This window comes from Erinaceus europaeus, chromosome 3 (genome assembly GCF_950295315.1).
Source record: "Erinaceus europaeus chromosome 3, mEriEur2.1, whole genome shotgun sequence".
NCBI lineage: Eukaryota > Metazoa > Chordata > Mammalia > Eulipotyphla > Erinaceidae > Erinaceus > Erinaceus europaeus.
Genome location: NC_080164.1, coordinates 120,381,084 through 120,407,583, shown reverse-complemented (window position 1 = coordinate 120,407,583; position 26,500 = coordinate 120,381,084). Strand labels below are relative to the sequence as shown.

The following is a 26,500-nucleotide window of genomic DNA, read 5'->3' as shown; positions in this document are numbered from 1 at the left end:
TTTTCTAGAAAGAAAGAAAGAAAGAAATAGAGATAGAGACTGATGGAAAGAGAGAGACCTCACAGAGCCAAAGCTTCCTCCAGTGTGGTGGGGCCAAGTCTGAGCCTGAGTCGTGTGCACGGCAGAGCAGGTGCACTGTCCTGATGAACTATTTTGATGGTCCTAAATGGAAGACATATTTTATAAATAGTAATTGCAGAATACTTAAATATCAGAATTATAACCTCCTTTTTGTTGTTGTTGTTGTTGTTGTTATTTATTTGTTTGTTTTTTACTAGAAAGGAACCAAATTTCACTTCTGGGATAATCATAGTAATGCAAATAATAAATTAAATGGTAATGTTTTTCATCTGTGGATTGATGAGTGAATGAGTATAGCTAGCATGTTAAATATTATTTAAAAAATAAACTACCAAAATGTACTTTTAAAAGTTCTTTTCATCTTGAAAACTCTACAGTGAAATGATTCCCATAATGGACATCAACGTATCTAAGAAGTTTATCCAGCTGCTGATTCTTAAATTTACTCTGACTGAGATTATTCTAAGTGGCAATGTACTAATTTGGCCTACGGATGGTAGCCATTGGTTAAATATTAAGATTATTATAGAAGAGTTGGTTCAAAGAAATCATAATGTCACGGTCCTGGCTTCCTCAACAACTCTGTTCATCAAGTCCAATCCTGCTTCTACTGTGAATTTTGAGGTGATACCTGTTGCTTTCAAGAACAGCAATATAGATGAATTAATTGAACATATGATAGCACTATGGCTAGAACATAGACCAACTCCTCTCACACTCTGGACATTCTACAGAGAACTAGGAAAACTCTTAGATACCTTTTTCCGAATTAATTTACAAATCTGTGATGGAGTATTAAATAACCCCAAGTTAATGGCAAAACTTCATAAAGGTAGTTTTGATGTATTGGTAGCAGACCCAGTAACAATCTGTGGAGATTTGGTTGCTATGAAGTTAGGAATTCCATTTGTTTATACACTGAGGTTCTCTCCAGCCTCAACAGTGGAAAGACACTGTGGGAAAATCCCAGCACCTGTCTCCTATGTACCTGCAGCCTTGTCAGAGCTCACTGACCAGATGACATTTGGTGAAAGGGTTAAAAATACTATATCTTATCCTCTTCAAGATTATATATTTCAGTCCTACTGGGGAGAATGGAATTCATACTACAGCAAAGTTCTAGGTAAGTCTCCAAAATATTCTCTTATTAATGACTCCAAATACCTTATTTATTCCTATTAATATGGGCAACAGTTTCCACCCCACTACATATGCCAAACTGAAGTATCTATGTGTAATATATATCTGTTTGAAAGTTGGCTAATTAACTCTGGTCACATTTTATTGTTAATGGAATGAATGGGCTCTAGTGCCTCACTGAAAGTATTTTAACTTCTGTCAAGGCAATAACTTGTTGATATGGAAATAAATCTTCATATATTAATGTAGCTACCTTAGCTAGGATAAATTAAAACACTGCAAAAAATAAATTATCCCGGTAAATATCTTGAAGTAACAACATAATTTACTTTCTCTCCTTTCTTTGTCTGCAAAAAAAAAAAAATCTTTATTATCATCTTACTGAGGAAATGTGTATTTATGGGCAGGGGTAGATAGGTTAATGGTTATGCAAACAGACTCCCATGCCTGAGGCTCCAAAGTCCAAGATTCAATTCCCTGCACCACCATAAACCAGAGCTGAGCAGTGCACTGGTAAACAAAAAAGTGTGTATTTATGTGGTTATTGTCATGGAGGTACAGTTCACATATCCTCAAGATGGGTATTACCACATCTTACAATGCAGCCAACTGTCACCCTTTTCCACCAGGAGGCACTAAGTTTTCAATCCCCTGAAGCCCCAGCCTACCCTACATCCAGCTGCAATCCCCCACCCCACCTCACCCCACTCCTTAGTTTTCGGAACTAATGTACAAGGTAACATGTAGTTTTCAACTTAAATTTAAAAAATGTAGTTTTCGACTTAAATTTAAAAAATTTTTAAAGAATACTGAAATGTAGTACCTGGTGGTAGCATAGCAGGTTAAGTCCACATGGCACAAGGCGCAGAGACGAGAGTAAGGATCCTGGTTCCAGTCCCTGGCTCCCACCCACAGAGAGATCACCTCACAAGTGGTGAAGCAGGTCTGCAGGTCTGTTCCCTAGCTCTCTTGATTTTTCTCTATCCTATCCAACAACAACGATAGCAATGGCAGTAATAACAATAACAACAAGGGCAACAAAATGGGAAAAATACCCTCTAGGAGCAGTGAATTCATAGGGCAGGCACTGAGCCCCAGTGATAACCCTGGAGGCAAATAAAACTAAAAATAATAAAGGAAAGCATACTGAAGTGTAGTCCAAGAATATGGAGCTATAAAATCAAACTTCATCGATGTCCTTTTATTTCTGAAAGGGCTTATGAGTTATTATTATTAATTATTATTACTATTATTTTCAATATAAGTATAATTTTGTTGTGAAAATGTTGATTTACAGGATTATTGTCATGAGAATACTTGCACATTTCTCCAAGACAGGTGTCAGTATATCTCATTCTCACCAAATCGTCATCCTTATCCACTATAGGATATTGGGTTCTGGCCCCCCTTTACCACTTCATTTTTTTTCTTTTATAATTTTATTCTTGGAGCTGTATTACTGATTTACAGTGAAGTTGTTGATATATGAAATAATATTCCTGTGATAGATGTCTGTAAAACACTCTCAACACTGACCTAGGTCCATTTTAAAGACCTTATAACTGTCCATTCTTTATCCTTCCTTTCCTTTCCTTTTTATCTTTCTTTCTTGTATAAAAACATATTTGGTAACCACCAATCCAACAACACCTGGTATTTTATACTGGCAATATAAGCCAAACTAGGAAAATTTTCTACTTTACCCAAAGATACTTACAGAAGCAGACAATAAGTAAAATATACAGACTATTAGAATGTGGATATATGCTGTGTAGTATAATAAGAAGGGATAGTTCTGATAATAGGTTACAGTTTTAAACAAGGTAGGACTGGTAAAATAAATCCCTTAGATACTTCACTGCTTTGCCGTATGTGTGGCCCAACTTTGAGCCTGGCCCCCACCACAGTGAAGGAAGCTTTAGTGCTCTGATCTCTTTCACTCTCAGCCTCTCTGTCTTACCTAAAAAGAAAACAACCAAACAATGTAGCCCAAGAAAGTTTCAAATATAAAGATCTGAAAGAAGTGAGCATAATAACCAGTAGGAATCTTAGGGAATAAACATCTTATACACAGATAAGAACAAGTGCAAAGATATGTAGTAGGCCATAGATACCAAATTATCTTTACTACAACTTGACCATAATCTTCCCTTTCACTAGTCAAATTTATGTATTTGTATGTATTTGGCTTTTAAATAAATTTTTGTCTTTTTGATTTTTTATAATCCTTCTTTATTGAATATAAACAGCCAGAAATTGAGAGGGAAGGGGAGATAGAAATGGAGAGAGACAGAGAGACACCTGCATCCCTGCTTCACCACTTGCAAAGCTTTCCCCCTGCAGGTAAGGACTGGAGGCTCGAACCCGGGTTCTTGTGCACTGTAATATGTGTGCTCAACCTGGTGTACTACCACTCAGCTCCCTTGAAATAAATTCCTCACATGACTGCTATCACTTACATTTTTAGTCTTCTTTATAGATTTGGTCTAAAGAAAAGTTTGAGCATACTGCACAGATAAGGTATTAATAATTGAAATTTGCATATATTTTTAAAGAGACAGTAATCAGGAGTTTGAAAGGAAAATTTTGTGTTTCTATAGCACTACAGTACAAATTTGACTATATTTTCTTTTTCTGGATTCCAAATTTCATACTCCCTTGAAGCATTCTGCTTTAAATGTATATAGATCATATGCATGATTATATGCAAGGATGTTTGAAATGTGCTCAGAAATAATGACCACAGCTCATGCATATCACAAACTAAATATTTCAGGTGTTAAATGAGATATCTTATATTACTTAAACAAAAGGATTATAAAACGATAGAGGACAAAGGGTTTTGGAAAACACATAAGGTTCTGGTTTCAAGTAACACTTCCCAGTTGTGAAACCTTAGAAAATTCTGAAGTAAGCACTTCTCTTTAAGGTGGAGCAGTTGTTTCACAGCATTATTTAGCATGATTGGTCATATGACACCAAATGTGTGCAAGTGCTATGACATTTTTAAAGAATATGCTTATGTTGAATAATATGTAGACCAAGCAATGTAAAACCTCTGTAATCACAAAGCCCTAATTATACTATTTGGAGTTCTTTCTATCTCTGTACATAGAAAGTAACGTAGTACTAGGCGTGCTGAATCATTCTCAATGGAGCACGCTTATTTATATAACGTGCGAAAAAGTCTTTGTAAAACAGAATGTTCCCAACTTCTCATTTTCACAGGAAAATCAAGTTTCAGAAATCCCACACTTTTGAGAAGTGAAATCTCTTATTAAATCCTTTTATGCTCCTCATGTTACCAAACATAGTTGACTAGTAAACAGCTACCTTGAGCCTTTTGTTTCAAGTTGAATCATGATGTCAAAAAGAACTGGTACAATCCAATTAATGTTTTGTTTGTAATTATGGTCTTAAAGTATCAGTGACACCTGGTAATTGCAGATGGATAGCAAAATAGATTTGGTACCTAATATTTTTATCTTAGAACACAGGACATTTGATAACGTCAAATCGCTGTGGCATTTCCATTACAGTGATTATTCTTCAGTTCTATGGGAAAAGTAAATTAAAACAACATGTTTAGTTAGACATAGGGAAAACAGGCCAAACAAGTACCCAAAAGCTCACATGCATGTACAAAATCCAGAATATATTTAATTCTCCTGAGTTGAACAAAAAAACTAAATTAATCTAATTTTCAATATATACAAATTTATGATACACAGAATCAAAATACTCTATAATTTTCATGATATTGGGTCCATATTCCCAGAAGGTTAAAGTATAGGAAAGCTATCAGGGTATGGGACACGGAGTTCTGGTGGTGGGAATTCTATGGAGTTGTACCCCTCTTATCCTATGGTTTTGTCAATGTTTCCTTTTTTAAAATTTAGTTATATAAAAAAAGAAGTCATGATGGGGAAGAGAAGAAAAAATTCCGCCAATTTCTCTTCACCCCGACTTTGTGATCTAATGTTTCTTATGAGAGTTCTCCCATTCATGAAGACAGTGCTGTACACTTTTTAGGATAAAAGTTTTTTCTTTTTTTTTAGTTGAAGCAACAATGAAATATAATACGTAATTTCAAAAATGCATCATTTAAAATATATACATATAATTAGATTCACCAGTGAAAATCTCATGGTGAGTCTTTGTGAATAATGCTGCTATGAACATGGGACTTCATATCCTTTTGAATTAAGACTTTCATGTTCTTTGGAAAATGCCTAGAAGTGATATTGCTGGATGATAAAGTATTTCTATTTTTTGTTTACTAAGGAAACTCCATACCATTTTTCACAGGGGTTGCAACAGTTTTCAGTCCTTATAATGGTGTACTAAAGTTCCTTTTCTCCAAACCTTCATCAATACTTCTTGTTTTAATTATTATTGTTAATATATATGTATATATATATATATATATATATATCAGTCTAATTGTGGTTTAGACTTACATTTCCCTAACAATAAGTGATACTGAACTTTTTTTCATGTGTTTGTAGGTCATATGTATGTCTTCCATGGAGAAGTATCTATTCATATCTAAACCTGCTTTTGAATAGGGGATTGAACCTGGGTCCTTGCACATTGTAACATGTATACTCAACCAGGTACACCACCACCCAGCCCCTGAAATTTTCTTTATGTTATCATGTCTTCTGCAAATAAGGACACTTTCGCTCCTTTTCCAGTTTGAACTGTCCCCACAGGTATCCATATTTGCCTATCTGCTGTGACTAAAGCTTCCAAAACGATGTTATCTTTTTTGTTGATGTTGAAACTACATTATACAGGAATGATGAGTGTGTACATCCATGTATTATTCCTGACTTTAGGAGAAAAGTTTTGAGTTTCTTACTATAGAGTATGATGTTAGTTGTGGGTTTATTGTATGTAATCATTACTAAGTTGAGGTATATTTCTTTGGTCTCTGATTTACTGAGAGTTAACAGAAATGGCTATTGAATGCTGACAGCTCTCCGGCATTGATTGATATGCTCATGTAATCTTTACAATTTCATCTTGATCCATTGTCTTCTTATGGAAAAATCTAGGGTGCAGCTCCAAAGTGTTAAAACTCTAGAGTGTTACAGCTCTGGAGTGGCCCAAGAAAGAGACCGAGGCCACATGGAGTGCAGGGAGTTACGATTATTTCTCGTAACCAGGTTTCAGGTTTATTCCTACCAGTCCTGAGCAACTTTTCAACCTCAGCACCCAGCCTTTTATCTTTTTTTATTTTAATATTTTTATATATTTATTTATTTATTTATTTATTTATTTATCTTTCCCTTTTTGTTGCCCTTGTTGTTTTATTGTTGTAGTCATTATTGTTGTTATTGATGTCGTTGTTGTTGGATAAGACAGACAGAAATGGAGAGAGAAGGGGAAGACAAAGAGGATAAAAGAAAGAGAGACACCTGCAGACCTGCTTCACTGCTTGTAAAGTGACTCCCCTGCAGGTGGGGAGCCAGGGGCTCAAACCAGGACCTGATGCCTGTTCTTGTCCTTTGTGCCACCTGCACTTAACCCGCTGTGCTACCACCCAACTCCCACCTTTTATCTTTTTTTTCAGGCTGGACACAGTACAAACTGATTGTAACTATGCCAACAATATCAAAAGTGAGAGCAGGTTTGCTACAGTCAGAGTCCACCAAGGCTTCCACTCCGGATACTGGAATTCCAAAGTGAGAGTCCATCACTTGCAGCAGTTTTCTTTCTTTCTTTCATTCTTTTTTTTTTTTTTTAAGAAAGGAGACATTAACAAAACCATAGAATAAGAGGGGTACAATTCCGCACAATTCCCATAACCTGATCTCCACATCCCACCCCCTCCCCTGATAGCCTTCCCATTCTCTATCTCTCTGGGAGTATGGATCCAGGGTCGTTGTAGGTTGCAGAGGATGGAAGGTCTGGCTTCTGTAATTGCTTCCCCGCTGAACATGGGCATTGACTGGTCGATCCATACTCTCAGTCTGTCTCTCTCTTTCCCTAGTAGGCTGGGGCTCTGAGGAAGTGGTACTCCAATACACATTGATGAGGTTGTCTGTCCAGGGAAGTCTGGTCAGCATCTCGCTGGCATCTGGAACCTGATGGCTAAAAAGAGAGTTAGCATACAAAGCCAAACAAATTGTTGAACAATCATGGACCTAAAGACTGGAATAGTGCAGATGAAGTGTTGGGGGTATTCCCTGCATGCTCTTGTATACTTCTGCTTTCAGGTATATATTTTTCCCCTACTTTATGGGCACGGGTGAACCTATGCTCTATCTCAGGGGACCTGGACTATATCTAGGTTTGGGGACTTTATTGGGGAGTGGAACACCTGGAATGGAGTTAGAGAATACTATGAAAGGAAAGGTCTCACCCAAGTGATAAAGCTGAAGGGTTGTCATTCCACACCTGAAGTCTCTGGTCACAGTCTGAAGTGAAGCATGCCGGGGTGGCACTCGTTGTGTTGATTAGGTTGGGATCCGCGGATGCAATATTATTTGATTTGAATTGAGAGCAGCATGCAGAAAAGTAGGCCCCACCCTAAAGTTCCAGGACTGGGGGAAATATAGGCTCTATAGTGGAAATGTGAGTTTCCTGCTGTCTTAGGGTTCAAGAAGACAATGGATAGTTATTGTTATCATCACATTATTTGGTGATAGGGTTAACTTTGGAAAGTCCCTTTGATAGGGTTTGGGGTATAGTACCCAGCATCTTGTATATAGCTGTGCTGTCAGTTGCTTCTGTTCTCCCTGGTCTAGGCTTTTGGGAGAGAACATATCAAAGACAGCCTATGTATTAAAAGAACTCAGTCTGTGTTTTAAGAAGTTCTAGATATATCATCAGTTTTTCGCCTCTCATATTAATTAAATAGTGGTTTATATAATGTTTACACTTTAATAGGATTGTACATAAACACCACTCCCACCACCAAAAGACTGTGTCCCATCCCCACCACCCACCCCCGCCCCCTCACCCCCCGCTATGCCGGGAAGCCCAATGGCCACCCTCCCCTTCACCACAGTGTTTTTACATTGGTGCCCTGCTCTCGATTTGATCAGATCCTGCTTTTAATTTCCCTTTCTGTTCTTCTTTCTCAACTTCTGTTGATGAGTGGGGACATCCCATACTCATCTTTATCTTTCTGACTTAGCTGACTTAACATAATTCCTACTAGCTCTGTGCAAGATGGGTCAGATAAGATGGGCTCATTGTTCTTAATAGCTGCATAGTATTCCATTGTGTATATGTACCACAGCTTTCTCAGCCACTCATCTGCTGTTGGGCACCTGGGTTCCTTCCAGGTTTTAGCTATTATGAATTGTGCTGCTACGAACATAGATGTACACACATCTTTTTGATTGGGCATTATGGAATCCTTGGGGTATATCCCCCAGGAGAGGAATTACTGGGTCATATGGAAGGTCCATGTCTAGCCTTGTGAGAGTTCTCCAGACTGCTTTCCACAGAGGCTGGACCAATTTACATTCCCACCAGCGGTGTAGAAGGGTTCCTCTGTCCCCACAGCTTCTCCAACATTTGTTGCTGCTCTTTCTTTCATTCTTTTGCCTGAGGATTTTTCATTTCATTATTAAATTATTTGGTTTGCATGTGTTGAGCCATCCTTGCATCCTTGGAATGAATTCCGCTTGGCTATGATAATATGATTCTCTTCATATATTGCTAACTTTGGTTTGCAAATTTTGTGCTTTAAATATATATTATGACCTTGCCGTATCTCTGTTTTTGATTTTTGTTTTTTCATAGCTTTCAAAACATTTATAGCCAGAACCACTGAAAAATCCAAACTAAGCAACCCAGTGAAACTCTCCATTTTTTTAAATTTTTCATTTGTGATTTAATAGTAACTTACAACACTGTAGAGTAATAGGAGTATAATTCTGTACAGGTCCCACTGCCAGATCCTCTTATCCACTACAAACTTCCCTATTTTATACCCCTCTGGGAATTTGGACTAAGATCATTTTTGTGGTGCAAAAGTTGAGACTTCTGTAATTGTTTCTCCATTGGACACAGGTGTTGGCAGGTCATCCATACCCCCAGCCTGTTTCTATCTTTCCCTAGTGAGGTAGAGCTCTGGAGAAATGAGATTCCAGAAAGCATTGGTGAGGTGGTCTGCCCAGGGAAGTCAGGAAAGAATCATAGTAACATCTGGAGCTTGGTGGCTGAAATATGGAAAACAGGACAAAAAAAAAAAAACAGGAATCATAAAGTAGGATAGAACAGATGAAGCAGGGACCTTAGGGTGGAAGGAAACTAGTGATATCTGGGATCATTCCTAGGAGTCTGTCTAAATAATCTTTGCTTGAACTTGATAGCTAACATTGGGGTGGACTAGAAATATTGTCTTGTAAGATGATGTCCAAATTGAAAGAAGATCTAGGAAACAGATTAGGGCAGAGAGTTACTTGCAAACTTGAAGACAATATATAAATGCAATTAACAATTTACCATAATGATCTAGCCCAGGGCCCGTATCTATTCATATTTAGACTGGAGCCTGGACAGCCTCTGATTCCCTGTCAGACTGAGCTTACAGTTCATAGTCACAACTGGGAACATTCTAGGCTGCACTCACTTCAGAACCAGTTTTTCCCCAGTAGCAAAGTAGGATGACCCAGTCTCCCTTCCTAGAGTAGGGCAGTCCTCACTGCTGCTAGGTCATAGTGAGGCTACAGTCCTGAAGAAGACTTTAAAAAGGTCCTATGATGTTCCCAAATGATGTGACCAGTGATGGTAGAAAGAGGGATCTATTAACACTGTAAATCCACTGCTCCTAGAGGCCATTTTTCCATTTTTTTTATAGGATTGGACAGAGAGAAATTGAGTGATGACAGTAGATAGAGAGGGGGAGAGAAAGGTAGACACCTGCAGCCCTGCTTCACCCCTTCCAGCGGGGGAGGGGGATGCTGGAACCTGGATCCTTGCATGGGTCCTTGCGCTTTGTGTGCTTAACCCATCATACCATTGCCCATCCCCCTTCTTTGTTTAGTTTCATTGGAGAGAGAGAGAGAGAGAGAGAGAGAGAGAAGGAAATACACTATAGCACTTTTTTTGGTCCATATTCTAAGAATTCCCTTTGAATTAGAACTATATTATCTTATTTTTTCTCTATACCCTCTGCATAGTACAGATTCTAGCATACTCTAGGTGCTATAACTTGCTTGTTGAAGGTGGTAAATATTAAAGGACTGAAAAAGAATTGAAATTGGGTTATGGATGGATAACTGGATATTTAAGTTTCTATTTCTATATTTTATACTTCCTTTGATATTCAAGTGTTAATAAGTTCAATCAATATTTCCTCAGAAATGTCTACTTAGTAACTCATACACTGAAAGTCAAAATATATCTCAGACATCCTTTTGTGATTCATGGTTGTTTCGGAACCATTACAACATTCTGAATGTCCACACCCTGGACTACTGTTTTTTTTTAAATTTTATTTATAAAAAGGAAACACTGACAAAAACCAGAGGATAAGAGGGCTACAACTCCACACAATTCCCACCACCAGAACTCCACATCCTATCCCCTCCCCTGATAGCTTTCCTATACTTTATCCCTCTGGGAGTATGGACCCAGGGTCATTATGGGGTGCAGGAGATAGAAGGTCAGGCTTATGTAATTGCTTTCCCACTGAATGTGGGCATTGGTAGGTTGGTCCATACTCCCAGCCTGTCTCTCTCTTTCCCTGGTGGGGCAGGGCTCTGGGGAATTGGGGCTTCAGTACATATTGGTGAAGTCATCTGCCCAGGGAAGTCCGTTTGGCATCATGTTAGCATCTGGAACCTGTGGCTGAAAGAAGAGTTAACATTTAAAGCTAAACAAATTGTTGACTAACCATGAACCTAAAGGCTAGAATATTGCAGATGAAGATTTGGGGGTCTCCATTTTGTAGATAGTAAGCCTATTTGAGTTGTATTCCAAACGGCCCATGACTACACAATTTTTTTTTTTCTGAGCCTGACATCTGATACGCAGGTGGATCCAAGTTACTGTCTGGGGAAATGATGTCAGGGCTGGAAAAAAGGACCAGGGAAGAGAGTAGCTCACAAATATGGGAAAGGTATATAAATAGTGTGGACTGTAAACCCCATTGATTTGATCTGATCTGGGGCCCATATTTAGCATGGGAGCCTATGTGACCTCTGCATCCCTGTAGGTGTGAGCTCACATACTCTGGTCATGAGTAGGAATGTTCCAAGCTGCCCCAATATCAGGACTCATCTTCCTCAGGTGCAACATAGAGTATGTTGTCCAGCCTCTCTTTGGAGGATGGAACATTGCTGATCCAAGTTGAGGGCAAGGTCCTATGGGGGCCCACAAAGGGCTCTATTGTGTTGTTCCTGGTAGAGATGACCAGTAACAATGGAGAGAGGGATCTATTCGAGGTCTAAGACAATCATGTCTGTTTGGGAATCTCAGGACTTTCTAACTAGGGCCCCAGCTGATGGGGTGGCCTGATAGTGACTAAAGAGTCATCATTAAAGTATGCCAGTCTCTTGCCCTTATTCAGCTTTTATAGTCCTTAATTTAATAAGATTAGCTTTGAAGTGACTGAGGGAAGTGTAATAGGAAGTAGGCAAGGAGGATAACTAAGTCTAAGTAGACACTGTTTCATTATGAACTTTATGGTGTCTTTTTGGTCTTTCTACTTGCTTGCTGTTTGACTCACTGCAGACTATTGTTCATTTTTGCTTTCAGGTATATATTTTGCCCTAATTTATGGATACATGTGAGCATATGCCCTTCTCATGGGACCTGGTCTATATCTAGGTTTTGGGACTTTGTTATGAAGTGAATCACCCGAAATGGAATTAGAGAATCCTGTGAGAAAGAAAAGGTCTCACCTGAGTAATGAGGCTGAAGGGCTGACATTCCACTCTTGACATCTCTGGATCCAGGCTAAAGTAAAGCATGCTGTGGTGGTACTCGTTGCAAAGATTAGGCTGGGATCAACATATGCAATATCATTTGGTATGAATTGAGAGAAGCATGCAAGAAAGTGAGTCCCACACTAGAGGTTCCAGGACTGGGGGAAACACTGTTTTTTGCTTTTCTTTATTTAATATTTGTTTTGGACAGAGACAGAGAAGTTAAAACGGAAAAGGGTGATGGAGAGGCAGGGGATGGCACACCTGGTTAAGCTCAAACAATGTAGTGCACAAGTACTTGAGTTCAAGCTCCTGGTCCCCACCTGCACTGGGAAAGCTTCATGAGTGCTGAAGCAGGGGTACAGGTGTCTTTCTGTATCTTTCCCTCTCTGTCCCCCCCCCCATTCTCAATTTTTCTGTCTCTATCCAATAACAAATAATTTTTTTTAAAAAAAGGAGAGATAAAAGGAGGGAGAGAGAGATAGAAAGGGAGGGAAAGGAAGAGAGATACCTGTAGCACTGCTTTACCACTCATAAAGCTCCCCCCACCATAGGTAAGGACCAGAGGCTTGAAATCAAGTCTTTGTGCATGTTAAACTGTGCACTCCTCCAGGTGCACCACTGCCTGGCCCCATAACTATTGTTTTTTTAATGAGCAATGACCTCTTACTTCTCTAACATCCAAGACCTTGATCCATTTGGAATTTACTTTTGTGTTTCATGAAATAAGTGATTTGGTTTCATTCTTCTGCATGTTTCACCCAACTTTTCTAATACTGTTTGTTGAAGAGACTCTCCTTTCCCCATTTAATAGTGTAGGAGACTTTGTCAAAGATTAGATGTCAATAGTTGTGGGGGCTTACTTCTGGGCTCTCAATTCTATTCCACTGGCCAGTTTGTCTATTTATGTTCCATTACTGGCACTTTTGGTTACAAAATTGCCCTATAATACAATTTGAGATGTGGGAGTGTGATGCCTCTACTTCTGTTCTTTCTTCTTAAGAATGTTTTGGCAATTCTAGGTCTTTTCTGGTTCCAGATAAACACTGGTAGCTTTTATTCTATTCTCCTCAAAAATATGATTGTGATCTTGATGGATATTGCATTAAATTTGTATGTGGCTCTGGGTAGTATATTCATTTTAATGAGGTTAATTCTTCCAACCCATCAACATGGAATATCATTCCATTTCTTTGTGTCTTTTTCAATTTCCTTGAGTAGTGACTCATAATTTTCAGTATACAAGTCTTTTACTTCTTTTGATAGGTTTATTCCTATATATTTTATTGTTTTGATGCTATAGTAAACAGGGACTGATTTCTGGATTTCTTCTTCTAACTCACTGTTTGCATAGAGGAATGTCACCGACCTTTATAATGTGTATGCTTAACCAGTTACGCAACTGCCTGACCCCAACCACTTACTTTTTGTATGTTAATTTTGTAGCCTGAAACCTTACTATATTACCTGGTAATTTCCAAGAGCTTCCTGCTGGATTCTTTAGATTTTTCTATCTATATTATTATATCATCTTCAAATAGTGAGAGCTTGACTTCTCTTCCAATCTATATTCTTTTAATCTCTTTCTTCTACCCAATTGCAATGGCAAATACTTGCAACACTATTTTGAATAGTAATGGTGATAGTGTGCAGTCCTGCCTAATACCAGATCTGAGTGGGAATGCTTCCAGTTTTTCATCACTGAGTATGATGTTAGCTATGGGTTTGTAATATATGGATGCCATTATCTTGAGGAATTTTCCATCTATTCCAATTTTTTGCTTATAGGAGACCTTTTAGAAGTTCTTGCAGAACAGGCTTTGTGACAATTGATATCTTCAACTGTTGCTTGTGTGAGGAGCTACTTACTTATCCCTCCATCTAGTCTGAATGACAGTCTAGCAGGATACAGTAGTCTTGGTTGAAAGCCTTTCTTATTGAGTGAGCACTTGATTTATATCTTGTCATTCTCTTCTGGCCTTTAGAATTTTTGTGGAGAAATCTAATACTCTTATGGGCTTTTCTCTATAAGTGACTCTGTTTTTTCTCTTGTGGCCTTCAGGATCGTTTCTTTATCCTCATTCCTTTTTGTTCTAAATATGATGTGTCTTAGCTTCTTTAGGTCTGAATTAATTCTGTTTGGGACTTCCTAGTATTCTTAAATTTTTATGTCCTTTGTGTTGTTTAGAGTAGAGATGTTCTTAGCAATTACGTTCTGTAGAGTGCTTTCTTCCCCTTCCTCTCTCTCTTCCTTGAGTGAGCCAATAATGCATATGTTACTTCTTTTGAAGTCATCCCATATGTCTCTGTTTTTATTTTCAGTATCTGTTAGTCTCTTTTTTTACTTCTCTTACTGATTTCTTCGTTTTCTCTAATTAATCCTCAATCTTGCTGATTCTGTTTTCTTCCTTGGCTATTCTGCTGTCTCTCTTCTCTGCTGTTTTCTGTGGCTCAACTATTTTGTTACCATGTTCAGATACTCTATTAGCTTGTTCAGCTAGTTGTAATCTTAATTCAGCTGTTTCATCTCTCTAATTACCTGATATACTTAGTATTTTCTTCCAGAGTCTCATTTGTTGTTTCCCCATTTTCTGATGATATTACCTTCAAAAGCTTTCCTTGCTCCTGTAATTATAGCATCAGTTAGTGTTTGAATGTTGTCCTCATTCTTGTCTGATTCCACGTTTTAGGGATTATGTTCTGGTATTTTGTCCTGGTTTATTTCTGTAATGTTTCTTCTTGTTTAGCCATTACATTTGATGTGTTATAAGGGGGCAAGGAAGTAGCACACCAGTTAAGTGCACATAGTACATTTGGTATGTTATGAAATTTACACAAATTTCCTGTGTGTTGCTATTATATATGATGTAAAGTGGTTTCTTTTTTTTTAATTTTTTATTTAAGAAAGGATTAATGAACAAAAACATAAGGTAGGAGGGGTACAACTCCACACAATTCCCACCACCCAATCCCCATAACCCACCCCCTCCCATGGTAGCTTTCCCATTCTCTAGCCCTCTGGGAGCATGGACCCAGGGTCGTTGAGGGTTGCAGAAGGTAGAAGGTCTGGCTTCTGTAATTGCTTCCCCGCTGAACATGGGCGTTGACTGGTCGGTCCATACTCCCAGTCTGCCTCTCTCTTTCCCTAGTAGGGTGGGTCTCTGGAGAAGCGGAGCTCCAGGAAACATTGGTGGGGTCTTCAATCCAGGGAAGCCTAGCCAGCATCCTGGTGGCATCTGGAACCTGGTGATTGAAAAGAGAGTTAACATATGAAGCCAAACAATTTGTTGAGCAATCATGGATCCCAAGCTTGGAATAGTGGAGAGGAAGTGTTAGGGAGGTACTCACTGCAAACTCTAGTGTACTTCTGCTTTCAGGTATATATTTTGCAGTAGTTTATGGATACGTGTGCACATAAGCTCTCTCTCACAGAAACTGGTGTATATCTAGGTTATGGGACTTTGTTAGAAAGTGAACTACCTGAGATGAAATTAGAGTGTACTATAAAAGGAAAGGTCTCACCCGAGTAATGAAGTTGAAGGGTTGTCATTCCACACGTGAAGTCTCTGGATACAGTCTGAGGTGAAGCATGTTGAGGTGGCAATCGTTGCTTTGGTTAGATTGTGATCGGCGGATGCAATATTATTTGGTTTGGATTGGGAGATGCATACGGGAAAGTGGGCCCTATCCAAGGGTTCCAGGACTGGGGGAAGTAGGAGCTCTATAGTGAAGATGTGAGGTTCCTGCTGTCTTAGGGTTCAAAAAGACAATCAATAGTTAATATTATCATCACATTATTTGTTAATTGGGTTAACTTTGAAAAGTCCCTTTGTTATGGATTGCTGTACAGTACCCAGTATCTTGTATATAGCTGTGCTATTGGATGCTTCTAATCTACTTGGTCTAGGCTTTTGAGAGAGTCCGCATATCAAATACATAGCCTATATATTAAAAAGATTCAGTTTGTCTTTTGAGAAACTTTGAGACATACAATTGATTTTCCCCTCTCATATTAATTAACTACTGATTTATATGTCTACATTTTGCTAGGAGTGTACATAAACACCATTCCCACCACCAAAGGACTGTGACCCATCCCTCCCGCCCACTCCCACCCCCCACTGGCCCAGGAAGCTACATGTCTACCCCTCACCACTGGGTTTTTACTTTGGTGCCCTACTTACAATTTGATCAGGTCCTGCTTTTAGTTTCCCTTTCAGATCTTCTAAGTCAGCTTCTGTTGATGAGTGGGATCATCCCATACTCATCTTTATCTTTCTGACTTAGTTCACTTAACATAATTCCTTCTAGCTCTGTCCAAGATGGGTCAGAGAAGGTGGGTTCATTGTTCTTGATAGCTGCATAGTATTCCATTGTGTATATATACCACAGCTTTCTCAGCCACTCATCTGGTGTTGGGCACCTGGTTTGCTTCCAGGTTTTAGCTATTATGAATTGTGCTGCTATGAACATAGGAGTACACACCTCTTTTTGGTTGGGTGTTATGGAGTCCTTGGGGTATAACCCCAGGAGAGGAATTACTGGGTCATATGGAAGGTCCATGTCTAGCCTTGTGAGAGTTTTCCAGACTGCTTTCCACAGAGGCTGGACCAATTTACATTCCCACCAACAATGTAAAAGGGTTCCTCTGTCCCCACATCCTCTCCAGCATTTGTTGCTGCTGTCCTTTTTGATGTATGCCATTCTTACAGGAGTGAGGTGATATCTTAGTGTTGTCTTAATTTGCATTTCTCTGACTATCAGTGACCTAGAGCAGTTTTTCATATGTTTGTTAGCCTTTTGGATCTCCTCTGTGGTGAATGTTTTGTTCATTTCCTCTGCCCATTTTTGGATGGGGTCATTTGCTTTTTTGGTGCTAAGTTTGCTGAGCTCTTTATATATTTTGGTGATTAGTTTCTTGTCTGATGTCTGGCATGTGAAGATCTACTCCCATTCTGTGAGGGGTCTCTCTGTTTGTTTAATAGTTTCTTTGGATGTGCAGAAGCTTTTCAATTTGATGTAGTCCCATTGGTTTTTTTCTGCTTTATTCTTTCTTGCAATTGGGTTTGATTCATCAAAGATGTCCGTGAGGTGTAGGTGGGAAACTGTTTTACCAATGTTTTACTCTAAGTATTTGATTGTTTCTGGTCTGACATCTAGGTCTTTGATCCATTTGGAGTTGATTTTTGTTTCTGGTGAGATAAAGTGGTTCAATTTCATTCTTCTGCATGTTACAACCCAGTTTTCCCAGCACCATTTATTGAAGAGAGCCTCCTTTTTCCATTTAATCCTTTGGGCCCCCTTATCAAAGATTAGTTGTCCGTAGGTGTTTGGATTTATTTCTGGGCTTTCAATTCTGTTCCACTGGTCTGTGTGCCTATTTTTGTTCCAGTACCATGCTGTTTTGATGATGATGGCTTTATAATATAGTTTAAGGTCTGGGAGTGTGATGCCTCCATTTCTGTTTCTTTTCCTTAAGATGGTTTTGGCAATTCTAGGTGTTTTCAAGTTCCAGATAAATGATTGTAGTGTTTGTTCTATTCTCTTAAAGAAGCTTGGTGGAACTTTGATGGGTATTGCATTAAATTTGTATATGGCTCTGGGGAGAATATTCATTTTGATGATATTTATTCTTCCAATCCATGAGCATGGGATATCTTTCCATTTCTTGGTATCAGTTTCTATCTCCTTGAGTAGCGACTCATAGTTTTCAGCATATAAGTCTTTCACTTCTTTGGTCAACTTTATTCCTAGGTATTTGATTGATTTTGCTGAAACAGTAAATGGGAGTGATTTCTGGATGTCTTCTTCTTCAGATTTAGTGTTTGCATAAAGAAATGCCACTGATTTTTGTACATTGATTTTGTAGCCTGATACCTTGCTATATTGCCTAATAACTTCCAGTAATTTTCTACTGGATTCTTTAGGTTTTTCTATGTATACTATCATATCATCTGCAAATAGTGAGAGCTTGACTTCTTCCCTTCCAATCTGTATTCCTTTGATTTCTTTCTCTTGCCTGATTGCTATGGCAAGAACTTCCAATACTATGTTGAAGAGTAACGGTGACAGTGGACAGCCCTGTCTAGTCCCCGATCTGAGGGGGAATGCTTTCAGCTTCTGTCCATTGAGTATGATGTTGGCTGTAGGTTTGCTATATATAGACTCCACTATCTTGAGGAATTTCCCATCTATTACCACTTTTTGTAGAGTTTTGAGCATGAATGGGTGTTGGATTTTGTCAAAGGCTTTCTCTGCATCTATTGAGATAATCATGTGGTTTTTGGCTTTGCTTTTATTGACGTGGTGAATGACATTGATTGACTTACGGATGTTGAACCAGCCTTGCATTCCTGGGATGAATCCCACTTGGTCATGATGAACAATCTTTTTGATGTGTTGCTGTATCCGGTTGGCCAAGATCTTGTTTAATATTTTGGCATCTATGTTCATCAGAGATATTGGTCTGTAGTTTTCCTTTTTTGTTCTGTCCCTATCAGCTTTGGGTATCAGGGTGATGTTGGCTTCATAAAAGGTGGAAGGGAGTATTCCTGTTTCTTCAATCTTATGGAATAGCTTAAGAAGTATGGGTATTAACTGTTTCCTGAAAGTTTTGTAGAATTCGTTTGTGAAGCCATCTGGTCCAGGACTTTTGTTGTTGGGGAGATTCTTAATAACGGTTTCAATTTCTTTGTCTGTGATTGGTGCATTTAGATTTTGTAGTTCTTTTTGGTTCAGTTTTGGAAGTGCATAGGTTTCTAGGAATTGTTCCATTTCTTCCAGATTCTCTAGCTTGGTGGCATATAGTTCTTTAAAGAAGTTTCGCAGGATTCTCTGGATTTCTGTGGTGTCAGTTGTGATATTTCCTGCATCGTTTACAATACTATTAATTTGAGTCTTCTCTCTTTTTTGTTTGGTGAGTCTGGCTAGGGGTTTGTCAATTTTGTTTAATCTTTCAAAGAACCAACATTTGGCTTCATTGATCTTTTGTATGGTTCTTTTATTTTTGATGTTGTTTATTTCTGCTCTAACTTTAGTGATTTCTGTCCTTCTGGTTGCTTTAGGGTTCCTTTGTTCCTCTTCCTCTAAGTCCTTGAGGTGTGCAGTAAGGTCATTCATTTGGGCTTCTTCTTGGTGTTTAATATGTGATTGTATGGCTATAAGTTTCCCTCTCAGTACTGCTTTAGCTGTGTCCCAAATATTTTGATAGGTTGTGTCTTCATTTTCATTAGTTTCCAGGAACATTTGAATTTCCTCTTTGAGTGCGTCTCTGACCCAGTGGTTCTTAAGGAACATGTTGTTTAGTTTCCAAATTCTGTGTCTTTTAATAATTATCCGTTTGTTGTTAAATGTTAGTTTTACTCCACTGTGGTCTGAGAAGATACTTGGGATGATTTCAATGCTCTTGAATTTATTGATGCTGTCTTTGTGGCCTAACATGTTGTCTATCCTTGAGTATGTGTTATGTGGATTTGAAAAGAAGGTGTATTCCAGTTTTTTGGGGTGGAGGAATCTGAAAATGTCCAAGAGGTCTAGTCTGTCAATCTCTTCATTCAATTCTCTTGTATCTTTATTGGTTCTCTGCTTTGTTGATCTGTCTAAGTGTGAGAGTGGGGTATTGAAGTCTCCCACTATTATTGTATTACTATTGATGTATTTTTGAAATTCTTTCAGTAGATGCTTAATGTATTTAGATGGTCCCTTGTTGGGTGCATAGATGTTAATAATTGTTAAGTCTTCTTGGCTGATTGATTCTCTAATCATTATGTAATGTCCTTGCCTATCTTTTATTACTTTATTTAATTTAAAATCTATCGTGTCTGAGATGAGAATGGCTGTTCCTGCCCTTTTTTGTGGACCGTTAGCCTGTATGATAGTTTTCCATCCTTTCACTTTAAGTCTGTGTTTATCTTGTTGTGACAGATGGGATTCTTGCAAGCAGCATATGGTTGGGTTACGTTTTCTGATCCATCCCCCCACCCTGTGCCTTTTGATGGGTGAGTTTAAGCCATTGACATTTATTGATATTATGGATTTAATGTATTGTAGTGCCATTGTTTTAAAACATATTTGTTTGCTCTGATATATTGCAAGTATTATAGTGATGTTCTTGTTTATAAGAGGTCTTTTAGTACCTCTTTCAGGGCCGGCTTGGTGATGGTTGCCTCCTTTAACTGTTTTTTGTCTAAGAAGGTTTTGATCCCTCCATCTAGCTTGAATGAAAGTCTAGCAGGATATATTATCCTTGATTGAAACCCTTTTTCATTCAGGGCTAGATAGATATCTTGCCACTCCCTTCTGGCTTTTAGAGTTTGAGTGAAGAAGTCTGCGGATAATCTTATGGGTTTTCCCCTGTATGTGACTTTTTGTTTCTTTCTTGCAGCCTTTAGGATCCTTTCTTTATCCTTACTTCTTCTCATTGTGACTATGATGTGTCTTGGTGTCTTCAGGTCTGGGTTGATTCTGTTTGGTACTCTCTGGGCCTCTTGAACCTTGATATCCTTTCTGTTATTCAGGTCTGGGAAGTTTTCTTCTATTATTTCCTCTAGAATGTTTGCTTCCCCTTCCTCTCTTTCTTCCTCTGGCAGGCCAATTATACGAATGTTACTTCTTTTGAGATCATCCCATATGTCTCTGTTGTTGTTTTCAGTGTCTCTCAATCTCTTTTTAAGCTCTTTCACCTCTTTCTTAGTTTTCTCTAACTCATCCTCTGTCTGACTAATTCTGTTTTCTGCTTCTGTTAGTCTGCTTTCCCTTGCCTCAGCTTCTTTCTTCATTACAGCTATTTCAGCTTTCAGTTCTCTAATTGCCTCAAGATAATCAGTATTTTCCTTGGGGGTCTCAACTGTTGTTTCCCGATTACTGCCATTCCTTTCCTCCAATGTTGTTTTCATTTCTGTGATTAATAAGTTTATTATTGCTTGCATACTTTTCTTATCTATGGTTACTTCTGACTGATTTGTAGTTTCTTCTGGGCTCTTGTCTTCATTCATTGGGGTAGCAGTTTTATTTTTTTTAATCTACCCATTTTTTTATTTATGTGTTTCTTCTTTTTTATGCTCTGTTGTTCCTCAGTTGTTGTGTCTTGAGTACAAGTAACACTGTACTAAATACCTTTATGACAATTGCACTCACCAACCTCTGGAATTACAGTAGCAACTGAAGTAAGTATTGAAGTAGTTTAATCGTTACCAGTTAGCCAAACAATTTCTCCAGTCCGTGATAAAATATTAACCAATTCCCAGTGAAGAAAGAGAAAAGAAAGAGAGGATAGCAAGAATAGACAGTTATGCAAATCTACTATCCAGTGTATATTCTAGGGGTAACAAGAGGGGAAAGGGAACTAGAGCAGAGATACACACATAGAGAGTCCACTCTGAGTCAGATTTCTTCCCCAAAGTAATTCACCAATTCAGAAAGGCAAAGAAGACAGAAGTGTATGACAAGATTAAAAAAAAAAAGAGAGAGAGAGATAAGAGAGAGAAAAGGGAGAAGATAAGAAGAAGAGTTGTAATTAAAGAGCAATGCAAGGAACTTCCCAAATGTGTATCAGTGAATTCAAAAAAAAAAAAAAAAAACACCCTGTTTGGTGGTATGGGATATCCTGCTAGGAGCTGGTCCCAGGGACTGCTTATGGGGGGGGGGCGGCGGGGGGAAGGATGTATGCTTGAAAATTAAAAGGAAGAGAAAAGATTTTTTTTCCCTACTCTAATTCTTAACCCAAATTTAGTTATAGTCACCTCCTTGGTGTCTAAGTACACCTTATTGGCTGGCCTGCTAAAGGCAGAAAATCCTATTGTCTCCAGGGGAGTGTGTTTGGAGCTCAGAGGCTAGCAGCTTCTCCATCCGCCATCTTCCGGGAAACCCCCCCCTCCAGACTTTTTTAAAGGATTTCTCGAAAATGAAAACTAGCTCCAAGTCCTTTGATCCAATGAGAGCTATACTCAAGAAGTCTTTGGATCCGCCCTCAGGGTCGCGGTGGACCCGGGAGACTCCCAAGAGAAATCCCCCGAGCTAAAGTGCTGTCTCCGGGTCCTCTGCCCGCCGCGCTCTGCAACCGGCAGAGGAGCCGCCTTCCCAGGTGGAGGACAATGCCTGGCACTCTCGCCTTGCCCGGCGCCGCCTGGGAAGTCTGGAGCCCCGCTAGTCCGTGTCACCTTTACTCTAATTCTTAACCCAAATTAAATTATAATTACCTCTTTGGTGTCACCCCTTATTGACTGGCCTGCTAAAGGCAGAAAATCCTACCGTTGCCGACGATGCGATCAGAGCACTCGCTGTTACAGCTTCTCAGTCCGCCATCTTCCTCCTCCCTCCGTGAGGTGGTTTCTATTCAGTTGATTCATGTATCCCTTTGGCCATTAGTGTGCTTCAGGAATGGGTGGAGCTAATAATCTAATGTTGAGACAGCTGCTTTTGGTAGGGTATCTTGTGTTAAAATTGAAGAGAGAAATGGATGGTTGGAACAGCAAGATGACACCTACTTATGCTGAGTACAGCTTCTACAGTCTTGAGGGGTCACGCTCTCACTACTTTTCAATCTACTGATCATACTTTGTCTGGACTGACTTGCCTTTAAGTAAGCTACTTCAGAATTCACAATTGCAAATCTTAACAGTTGTTTCAATTTTATCTCATTCCCTGAGGTGAAGTACAGTGGCTGTCAATAACTTTCTTATGTTGTTTGTGATTTGTATGTTATTTATCTTCCCTGCAGGCTTGGCAAGCTGAGGGCTTTTAAACTATAAGTAGATGTATTAGCTTAATCACTCACTCATGTACAAGAGATAAAACAGAATGGAGAATAAATAGATAGTGCAATGATTATACAAAGAGACTTCTACTCCCAAGGGTCAAAAGTCATGGGCCTAATCTGCTCCACCACCATACAGAGTGGAGCAGCATTCTAGGGCCCTGTGATAAATAAATACTGATTGTATTTGGTGAGTTCTGAGGCCATTATTCACTGTGTTTCCTATTTTATCAGGAGAACAATTTGAAAAGACTTCTACTATATAGGCACACCTCTGGATCACTGAGAGGGTAGATTTACTCCTGAGTCACCTGGCCAGTCCTGTGCCCCCCAATGTCAGAATAGGGTTTCCCTGCTACTGTTCCAGACTCTGAAGGGCAACAGCAATGGAAACTCACAGTTGTAAATTGGTGAGTTTTAGATTATTTTCTCCTCCTCTTCAATAGTCTTTTTGTTGAAAAAACTCAGACCAGAGGTGGTGCATCAACAGGCAAACTGCTTGACTGGTACCAGCTGCTCCTGAGTATGGGCTTTTAGCCCCAGGACTGTCTCTTTAAGCCCTCTCTGTCCACGAGCCACACGTGTTTGCACTCAACCCTGGCTTAGTGGGTTACTTAGTGGGTTACTGATGTGATCCTGATCTTAATTTGTTACGTTATTAGATGATTCTCTGCTTTTCCTAATTGATTGGGGAGAGCAAAACTCTGCTGCTGCTACTCCATAGCCACACCTCTGGAATTCTTCACTAGTTTTCTATTCTTGTCTGAAGTCCCATTATCCTAATATGTTTTAATCCATTGCATTTTATTTTTCTTTATAAGTCAGATCCTGTGCATATACCAAAATAGTTTTATTAAAGAACACATATAGGAGTGTTCTTAACTCTAGAAATTAATTTTTAACCTTGTCTCTGTCAAGATTGTTACTTCCCTTCTGTGCCAGGCAATCAATTTTTAGAGAGCCGAGCAGGAAGAAGCTGCTGTAATGGCGTTTGAAAAGTTGATTTTGACAATTCTGTTGCTTCATCTTTGCTGCACTAACTGTGGATTCTGTGGGAAGGTTCTGGTGTGGCCCTGTGACATGAGCCATTGGCTCAATTTAAGGATTATTCTGGAAAGATTAGCAGAAAGGGGCCATGAAGTGACTGTGCTGATTTCCTCAGTAACTTTTTTGGTTGACAACCCGAAGACTTCCACACTCAACTTCCAGGTGATCCCAGGACCATATGATGAAGAGAAAGCTCTGAATGAAATGAATAATTTTTTAGATCTAGCTACTAACACCTTGCCAAAACTATCAAAATGGCAGTCTGCAATGAAGCTGCAAGAATTCTTGCTTAATGTGACCGAACAACTGAAATTTCAGTGTGAGAATGCGATCTACAATCAGGCAATCATGAAGAAACTACAGGAAACTAACTATGATGTAATGGTTATAGACCCTGTGATTCCCTGTGGAGAGCTGATAGCTGAGTTACTGTCAATCCCTTTTGTGTATACACTAAGGATTTCAGTGGGTGACACCATGGAGAAACACTGTGGAAGAGTTCCACTTCCACCCTCCTATGTGCCTGTGTCTATGGGTGGGCTAACAGACAGAATGACCTTTCTGGAAAGGGTAAAAAATGTAATATTTTATATTTTGTTTGACTTCTGGATTCCACAATATGACATACCTGTTTGGGACCAGTTGTACAGCAAAGTGTTAGGTAAGATTCTCTGCTTTTTGTTTTAATGTAATTATCGAAAGAATCCTAGAAAAAGGGTCACGTGTGGTGTACTCAGTGGTACACATATGACTATGCAAGGACCTGGGTTCAAGCCCCCACTCCCTACCTACCAGGGGAAGCTTCACAAGCAGTATAGCAATGTTGCAAATCTCTCTCTCTCTCTCTCTCTCTCTCTCTCTCTTTTTCTTCCCCTCTCTCTCACTCTCACTCTCACTTTCCCTTCATCTTTCTTCTCAGTGTCTCTCTGTTATTATCTAATAAATGAATAAATCAATAAAATATTATAAAAAAAGAATCCTGGGGCCGGGCAGTAGAACAGCGGGTTAAGCACACATGGAGTGAAGTGCAAGGACCGGCATTAAGATCCAAGTTGGAGCCCCCAGCTCCCCATCTGCAAGGGGGTCACTTCACAGGCAGTGAAGCAGGTCTGTAGGTGTCTATATTTCTCTCTCCCTCTCTGTCTTCCCCTCCTCTCTCGATTTCTCTCTGTCCTATCCAACAACAACAGCAATGGCAACATTAACAACAACAAGGGCAACAAAATGGGAAAAATGGTCTCCATAAGCAGTGGATTCATAGTGCAGGCACCAAGCCCCAGCAATAACCCTGGAGGCAACAACAACAACAACAACAAAAGAATTCTAGAAAGTTTAAGAAAAGTCTGAGGCCAGAGAGATATCTTACCTAGTAGATTTCCTGCCTTCACAACTGTGCAGCCTATTAAGCCTCAGCAACACAAGGGAGTACCACACCCCTTGGGGATGCTCTGGTCTCCATTTCTGTCTGAATAAAAAACAAAAGTTAGCACAGTGAAATTACACATGTGTGAGGGCATGATGATACCAAAAGAAATGAATAAAGTTGAAAAAAAATGAAATAATATATTTAAAAGTTTTAACTTCCAGATAAAGTCCTATAAGACCTATCAATGACTTCTTAATGTGTGAGGGCATGATGATACCAAAAGAAATGAATAAAGTTGAAAAAAAATGAAATAATATATTTAAAAGTTTTAACTTCCAGATAAAGTCCTATAAGACCTATCAATGACTTCTTATTGATAGCTGATTGGAAATAAGCAAGAAATATTTTGCCATTGTCACTCTAGCCATTTTGTAATATACCTTGATGTTTAATAGGTTTTTAAAAATTTGAAACATATTAATTAATGTTGATCCCAATAGAAGGTACATTTTTTTGTCAATTATAGGATATCACAAATAAATATAGTACTGAATTTTCATAGTGAAGAAAGTCTGGCCTCTCTGGTAAAGAGAGTGTGATATTTGTAGAAGTAAGACAATCATATTGATCAATGTAAATAAACTGAAACCTCACTTATATTAACAGTGAGACTGATTTTTATGTGTAGTACTGTCATGATAGCTTACTTGTCTGCTTTATCATGTACGTGACCCAGGATAGAGCCTAGCCTCTACCACACTGGAGGAAATTTTGGTGTTGTGTTACCTTTCTGTTTGTCCCTCTGTCTTTGTCTATACCAATTTCCTGCAGTCACCTCCAGAGTGAAGAAGAACAGAAGGAATATTTCCTAACTTATTCTATAAGCCCATTGCTTCTGCAAATTTTAAAACTAGACATAGAGATTATAGAAAAAAGGCAGTATTTCTAGGGAGCTGAGTGAGAGCACATGTTACAGTACACAGGGACTAGGGTTCAAGCCCCCAGTCTCCACCTTCAGGGGGGGAAATCACAAGACAAAACAAACAAAAATAAAAATAGTGATCAGTAAGACTGGAATGGGTGAAAGGGATAAATATAATACAAAACACAAAAAACTTTTAGGACAATAAAAGATTGTCCGATCCTATAATATTCTAAAAATACATGCCAATAGACATCTGTCTAAATCCATGGAATTGAGAATGTCACTGATTAAGGGTA

General features: G+C 38.9%; 1 protein-coding gene across 4 annotated transcripts in view; it reads left to right on the top strand.

Annotated features, from left to right (window-relative positions):
- Positions 1-26,500, top strand: part of LOC103113917 (UDP-glucuronosyltransferase 2A2) — a 48,455-nt gene that overhangs the window by 8,888 nt on the left and 13,067 nt on the right. For 2 of the 4 annotated variants that reach the window (XM_016188352.2, XM_007523521.3), the window contains exon 1: positions 463-1,204. The exons of 1 other annotated variant lie outside the window; for it this stretch is intronic. In XM_016188352.2, coding sequence (XP_016043838.1) covers positions 463-1,204 — 742 coding nt within the window. Of the gene's footprint in view, positions 1-462; positions 1,205-23,829; positions 24,575-26,500 lie in introns of those variants that run through there. One more of the 4 variants, XM_007523522.3, reaches the window with a different exon arrangement.